Here is an 8,073-nt window from a genome sequence, read left to right on the forward strand (position 1 = left end):
GAATAAAAATAAAAAATGGAAACATGATGGCCATAGGAGGCTTTATACCAGGCCAACTCCCCACCTCCCCCCGGTATCCAATCCTCCTTAAGGGACAGCAGACATATACACAGCGTTGTTGTTTTTTTCGTTCTTTTCCTTCCCCATTCTATGTACTCCTCTGGACTGGTGCCAGAGCATGTTACAATTTATACAATTGAGATGTCACGCCTAATTGGTTCTGGAGGAAGGAGGCGTGACCTATGAAACGCGTAAACCACTTACTACCAGGGAAGACAAACAGCCGGTGGATATGCACCTTTCGTTCTGACCCCTATATGCCTTTTTTTACTCTACTATTGCGAGTACCTTTATACCATCTTTTATCTGTTTATTAAAAGGTTTTTATGTGATGGAGGCGCTCTCTGTGTCTTGTCTTTCACTACTTAAAAATGTTAAAGCACATTAATAAAATGTTTTTAATCGCTGCGACAATTTTAAAATCCTTGTTTCTACATATTGCTTAAAAAGTGTTCCTGTCCAAATCAAATCTCTTAAACATAAACAACCCGACATTTAATTGAATCCGTTTAAGGCTTTGCGTTTTTTGCATCTGCACTGCTCCCAATGTTTCTTAGCTGTTGACTTGCAATTAAAACGCACCCCACAAGCAGTACACTGAAAAGGACGAATGTCAGTGTGCGTCCGTTGATGCATTAGGAGGTGACTGTTGCGGCTGAAGTGTTTGCAACATTCTGAGCAAGCAAACGGCTTTTCTCCGGTATGAATACGTTCATGTTCCACAAGACGTGCCCGGTCCACAAAGAACTTCTCACAATAACGGCATGTTAGCACCTCCCCTGTGTGAAAACGTTGGTGGGAAATAAGGTGAGACTTGTATGCAAACGTTTTTCCGCATTCCAGACAGGGAAATGGTTTTTCCCCCGTGTGAACTCGATAATGAGCTTTAAGACTCCCTTTCTGGAGAAAGTACTTTCCACATTCAGTACAGGAGTGCTGGCTTTTTAATTCTGGATGGCTCTTTATGTGCTCCTCTAAATCACACTTTGCTTCAAAGTCTTGCCCACATGCAGGGCATATGTGATTAAACATTAGGTGGTTTTGGAGGTTTGTTTTGCTCTTAAAGCTTTGTCCACACATAGGGCAAGAACAGACTTCTAGAGAGTGTGTAGTCTTATGGATGGCAAGGCTCCCCGTAGTGGTAAAGCGTTTGTGACACTGAGGACAGCTGAAAGGTTTGACTCCTGTGTGAGTTCTCTGGTGGACCTCTAATCGTTGTTTTGTTAGGAAGATTTTATCACACTCAGTACATGAATGCATGTCTATCCCGGTATGCAGCCGCTGATGGGTCTCCAGTTTATACTTGTTGGAAAACCAGAGCCCGCATTCAGAGCAGGGACACTTTTGTTTCTTGCTGCTGGAGTCTGGAGATTCGATGTTGACAGGGATGCCTGGGACACTTCCACGTGCACTGGGTATATTTTTTCTCCTGTTGTCTATGGATTCCTTGTCACCTCTGCTGATGACTGACCTGCTCTGGGTGGAGTTAATACCAACATTGGTTTTGTTTCTATCTTCTACATGGCAAGAGATAAAGGGATATCCATCAGGCTTATTTGCAGGTAGATTCTCATCTAGTGGAAATAACATGAACATTACACATTTAGACTTTTAAATTAAATTAAAAAAGTTGTGTGTTAATTGTTTTTTTTAAAGAAATAGTATAACCAGCAGTAAACAGCCACAATAGGCGGTTAGGTGCACACATGATGTTTTTCTGTAAGCTGTATCAAAGCATCTGCACGGAAGAATACAAAGAAAGTCCAAGCAGGTAAGAACAAGCATTCTTAGCCAAGAAATTTACAAAATCGGGGAGGGGGGGGAGCTTTTACGATGGAACTGCATTGTGTGCAATAGAAATGGGAAATAACTTGTCAGTTCTCATATTCATTCTCAAGTTTTTAGATTTTTTTTTGCTCAAACACTGCAAACTGCAGCAGTGCCTCCAGCTTATGTTGATTGGACAGTCTAACTGCTTGAGGAAACGACATGGGTTCACTTGAAGCCTCCCATTCACAGGCATTGAAAACAATCCAATGAGATCAATTACAATAATTTCTTATGATCATCTAATTTCAAATTAGCAGACACGGAGATTTAATTATGGCCTGATAATCACATGAGAGAGAGAGTCAGCTGAAAAATGTGTTCAGTCATGTATAGAAAGTCTAACAACATCTCACAATACATGCCCTTGCATAAACCAGAGATGAGATGTTTAGGTGTCTGACAGCACAATGAACAACAACAACAACATTCCTATATATAAGTTTATTAATGAAAATAATATGGTAAACAAAAACAAACAAAAAAGAGTGCTACTACCTGATATTGAATGGCATCTATTCATGAGAGAAAGACCAAATATGTGTAACTTACCGTTGGAAGTCCGCAATTCATACCCAAATCAACATTAGTATTACAAGTAATATTAAAATTTAATTAAAATTCAATAAAAAACAAATGCCTATTTGCGCATGGGCGAACGCATCTGTGTGTGTGTATCCGGTAAATGAATGCACTCTTATAAGAAGCACTGGGAATGCAACAGATAGAATAATTAAGTGCCGTGGTATATGACATATAAAAAGGGTGACACTACACAATTTATAATATAGTGTGAATCTCTATTTCCTCGTTAAGGCCGACTGGTGAAAGGGAGTTTAGTTTGTAAATCCAGAACGTCTCCCTTTTACATAGAGAGTGAAACCGTTCCGATGGTGATAAGTGATTAGAAATATGCTCAATGGCAAAAACATGGAGATCCTGGGTGTTTTTGTGATGTTTCGAGGTAAAATGTCTGGGGACACTGTGATCCAGATCCCCTTTCTGAATTAGACGTCTGTGGTCGCCAATTCTAGCTCGTAATGGGCGTATAGTGCGGCCCACATATATAAGTCCGCAGGGGCAAGTCAGTCCATAAACCACGTGGTCGTGGGAGCATGTGATGAATTGTTTAATATAGTATGGTTTCTTGAGGTGGTCAAAGAATTTGGTTTGACCGTGTTGGATAAATTGGCAAGTTAGGCACCTCGGTTTTTTACATTGAAAGATTCCTACCCTGTCGTCAAATAGAAAATTCTTTGATGTAATGTCCGATCCATGAGTTAGACGACTGGGTCCTATCCTATTTTTCACGTTCCTTGACCTTCTAAAATTAATGGTGGGTCTGGGGGGTAGGATTGGGCCTAATCTGGGATCCTTTTTTAATATATGCCAGTTTTTATTAATGACATTTTGAATGGCTTTAAAACTATTGTTATACGTGGCAATGAACCTAATGTTGCTATTGTTAGTGGTCTCCCGCCACACATCTTTGCCCTAAGACTTGACAAAGAGGTGGTGCCTCAAAATGCATAGTCACCACGATATAGCGAGCCATTTTCTAGAAGATTTGCATGCTAGTGGCATATACTAGTTCGGAACCTCCATATGCCTAAAATGAACACACTCCTATATTATACTAATACCAAAATCAAGAATGAATTGTTCTTTGAAATTCAATCTCTAGCACCAAAGGTCATGCCATGTAAACTAATTGATCAAGCCCCCCTTTTTTGAAAACCCCTTCCCTCTCCCCCCTCACTCTGTTTTAAACTGATATATTAAAATCTTTTTAAACTGATGCATCACTGATATATATATAAAAATCGTTTTTAATGGTTCTTAATCATTTTCTTAAAATAAAGGATTCCAAATTTGTTTGTGTGTCCCTACCCCCCCCACCCCCACTCGTTTTTACATGTATCATGAGGGACATAATCTTTATTGCGAGATAGACCTCTGATCCACCCAAAGAGAAAGTTAGATCGCTAACAGCACAGCCTCTGCTGTGTCCGCCCCCGGGGGGCGTGTCCCGTCATTCATCTGTCCCTCCCTCTCCTTGAACACTGTTCCATGATTGGCCTATAGCTCACTACTCCCCTCCCATGTGTCAGATTTAAAGTGTGCTGTGCCTCCCGCCACACATCTTTGCCCTAAGACTTGACAAAGAGGTTGTGCCTCGAAACGCGTAGTCATCACGATATAGCGAGCCTGTCTGTGCACAGCGTCCACCCACTCAGACGCCCTGTCGATACTTTGCCTACTGATCTGACTCCACTATACACGCACCGAACACAGCCGCTCGCGGTCCCGGTTCCACAACCGCCGCGGTCCTTCCCCCCTTAGCCGCCGTGGCCCGGCCTGGCCAGCCGTGCACGCGTGCCGCTAGGAAACTTCACAGCGCCCCCTCATCCATCCACTGCTGCAGTATTCGGCTTTGGACTTCCTCTGTACACCGGTCATTGGTTCAACACATTTGCGGACTTCCAACTGTAAGTTACACATATTTGGTCTTTCTCTCATGAATAGATGCCATTCAATATCAGGTAGTAGCGCTCTTTTTTGTTTGTTTTTGTTTACCATTCGAATTTGCAGGGTCCTCTCCCTGTCAGTGAGAGCCTGCACACCATAACTCACAGCCCGGGATTTTTCCAGTGACTAAGTATCAGTTGTGCGCTTATGGTTTTTTGTTCTGTTGCAATGAAAATAATAGTCTTACTAATGTGTAGAGCAGGGCTCAAAATTTACACTCGCCTGCTCGCATTTGGCGAGTGGAAATGCAGTGCAGGCGAGTGGAAATTCTGGTCAGGCTTGCGGTCTCAGACCACGTACCTGACTCGTGGAAGCAGCTGCTCCTGCTGTCTCCTTTCCTTTCATCCGGAGCTCTTCACTGAGCTCCAGGTCGAAAACAAGGTGATTAGTAAGGTCTGCAGACCTTACTAATCACACTAGATCACCAGGGATCTGCCTGCTTCCCTCCTCCCTGCAGAAAGACAAGCAGGTGAGGTGTTCATTGTATTATTTTACATTGTGGGGGCAGAGAAGGAGGGGAGGGGATTATGTTATGTGTGGGGGGGCAGGGAACATCTCTGGTGTAGATGAGAATGAAATAATGAACCTTGTGGTGGGACAACCGAAATTGGTAGGTGTATAGCTATGACCGGAGAGGTCAAGCAGTACTGATGAGGCTCGAAGCGTTTCGCGCTGTGATGCGCTTAGTCAGGAGCAGAGGGTGTCCCCTCGGTGCACAACCAGTGGATGTCCAGCACGGACAGCAGTCATTGACGACAGCCTCTAGTTCTGAGATGGAAGATGGTAGGAGCACATCCAAGCTGCCTGTAGAAGAAACCCAAATCAGGGGGAGTTGGTTTGTGTTGTATAGAAACCGCATCGAAAGGCTAATAGGGCAGCCTAATGGCATAGAAATCCACCGGCAGAAGACCGCAGATGCTTGTGTGGGTGGCTGGAGACGGTGGGTGGCTGGAGACGACCACACAAGCATCTGCGGTCTTCTGCCGGTGGATTTCTATGCCATTAGGCTGCCCTATTAGCCTTTCGATGCGGTTTCTATACAACACAAACCAACTCCCCCTGATTTGGGTTGCTTCTACAGGCAGCTTGGATGTGCTCCTACCATCTTCCATCTCAGAACTAGAGGCTGTCGTCAATGACTGCTGTCCGTGCTGGACATCCACTGGTTGTGCACCGAGGGGACACCCTCTGCTCCTGACTAAGCGCATCACAGCGCGAAACGCTTCGAGCCTCATCAGTACTGCTTGACCTCTCCGGTCATAGCTATACACCTACCAATTTCGGTTGTCCCACCACAAGGTTCATTATTTCATTCTCATCTACACCAGAGACTCCTTAGTCTGAATACCAATGCTATTGATATAGTGTTTTTTTCTTTTGTACTTGAACCATATTTGTGGGGCCGGACAGGGGGTCACTGGGAGGTTCCCCTTGTGGGGAGAACTCTCTCTATTTTAATTGCATTATCCTATGTCTGTTTTAATTATTTTGTTTTTGATGAAGTAATAACATTTTCTACTTTTATATATAAAAAAATGATGTGCTGTGTATTGGAATTGTCACTCTGGTAGCCAACACAAACCCTTATTTTCCCTCTTTGCTACAATATTTGTAACTTAATTCTGCATAAAACATGTAACAGTCTCATTGATAAGATTATTTAAGAGGGTGTGTTTAGGGGCGGAGTTAAGGTCGCAGGAGGGTAGGGGTTAGGTGGGCAGCTGGTGGCGAGTAACTCTTAAGGCCTGGCTAGTGGCTCAGGACTTGAAATTTTGACCCCTGGTGTAGAATACTGAAAGTGCATCCAAACAGAGATTTAACTTGTCCTGTCCTGCTGACAATAGAGTAACCAGGCAGGAAGTAAAGAAAAATCTGCATCAGGAACACAGATAGAAATACAAACCTCACAGGGTTTTAAGCGCTCCTCTACTCTACTAAAAAACAAACAAACAAACCTCTGAGTTGCAAATGTATCATCATTTCCTACCTGGTAAAATGTTTCTACCAGGACAGGAAGTGAGAGGGAATGGAGCCCCCGGGAAACAGTAAAAGCTGACATGGGTCTAGCCCTTACCCATTTTTATCAAAAACTCACTGTAAAATAATTTTCTCAAAGTCAATTGAGGGTCACAGGAAGTCTTACACTTTCAGGTTATACTGCCACTTAAAAGGAGGTAAGGACACTGGGGGGGAAAAAAAAGGCCATACAACCCCCTCCGACTATCAGTGTGCCTCAGGTGTACAGCAAAGCAGTTTGGAGAGCATAGTGAAAAGCACAGAGGGGTGGGACCTTTGATCCCTTAATGGATTTTCCGGTGAGTACAAACATCATTTTTGTTTTTACTGGTTCATTTGGGGACACAGGACGTTTTGAACCTTTAAAACATTCAAAAGTAGTCCAATAGAGGGGTTGGCAATACAGAAAACAATAACCGAAAGGGTCCAACGTAACAACAAGTACTGGGAACTGCTGGCAGCTCAAAGAGCTACTTCAAGAACTTTAGGCCTAATGCTGGCATAAGATGTGGCAGACATGTCCACCTGCTCGAATATAGAGAATGAGTGAATAGTAGATCAGGTGACCTCCTTGAAAAATAAAAGGGTAAATGTCGGCAGAGGCATGCACCATACAGAGAAGCAGCTGTAGAGTAACAGCAAAGATAGAACCCCTTCTTTTACCAAGCAGTTGTCTCAAACACAAACAAATTAACTTTCAGATCAATATTTTCTTTAATGCTTACCCAGAGATATGAGAGGATGCTGATTCTCCATTATGACATGCTCGTAGAGGTCCTTTTGTCCGTCTAAATACTCCCACTCTTCCTTTGAAAAATGGACAGTGATATCCTGACATCTTATAGGAACCTGATGCACACAATGACACAGTCACCATCCAGATGCTTCCCATCTGCTACTAAATAACAAACTATACCAAAAAAAACCATAAAAAACACTCGACTATAAGGCTCCTAAATGTCTGGAGTCCCCGGTATGCAATTAAACCAACAATCTCCTATCTCCTAACGATTATATGGCAAAGTGAAAATACAGTGCAGTGCAAATACTTGTTGAGTACTTCAATGCTGGGCTCTGGTGTATTATCAAATCATCTAGTGATGGGGGATTAATACAAAATAATTGACTTTGAACTGTTTTATTAAACCCCCATCACTGGATAATTGTCACTGCAATTTGTAAGGGATATGACTGCCATGTCCGAAAGGTTAAACTGAGATGAACTCTATATATTGCCTCTAGTTGGATAGATTGGCAAATATCACTTACTGGTGATGAGTAGCAATGTTTGCGTATGAATTATAATTTCGGTCTATAGATGGGTTCTGTACTAAAAAATTAACCTATAATCCTCGGCACAACTCACCTCTCCCAATAGCAGCTTTAGAATCTGGTTGGTGGTTTCAAGAATCTTGTTGTTTCTTTTATGAACCGTGTGGTGAGGCAGGGGCTCCATGATGGGATCTTGGCACCCACTAAGATATCCAGAGGTTTGTTTGTCTGTCACCATTCTGGAGGTCTTAACAAGTATATAACTCTAAAGAGAGTAGAGAGGAAAGAGAAAAGCAGAACAGAAGAGGATAGAGAGAGGATAGAGAGAGAGAGAGAGAGAGAGGATAGAGAGAGAGAGAGAGAGAGAGA

The 8,073-nt window shown here is 42.8% G+C and overlaps 1 protein-coding gene across 1 annotated transcript in view; it reads right to left on the reverse strand.

The window, feature by feature from the left end:
* Positions 1-555: 555 nt before the first annotated feature.
* Positions 556-8,073, reverse strand: part of LOC108797382 (zinc finger protein 436-like) — an 8,515-nt gene continuing 997 nt past the window's right edge. The window contains exons 3-6 of the mRNA XM_018568969.1: positions 7,799-7,969; positions 7,158-7,281; positions 5,065-5,220; positions 556-1,634 (exon numbers count right to left, since the gene is read on the reverse strand). Coding sequence (XP_018424471.1) covers positions 556-1,634; positions 5,065-5,220; positions 7,158-7,281; positions 7,799-7,969 — 1,530 coding nt within the window. The remainder of the gene's footprint in view (positions 1,635-5,064; positions 5,221-7,157; positions 7,282-7,798; positions 7,970-8,073) is intronic.

The sequence above is a fragment of the Nanorana parkeri genome, unplaced genomic scaffold (assembly GCF_000935625.1).
Source record: "Nanorana parkeri isolate BGI_ZX_2015 unplaced genomic scaffold, ASM93562v1 scaffold1269, whole genome shotgun sequence".
NCBI classification, from domain to species: Eukaryota; Metazoa; Chordata; class Amphibia; order Anura; family Dicroglossidae; genus Nanorana; species Nanorana parkeri.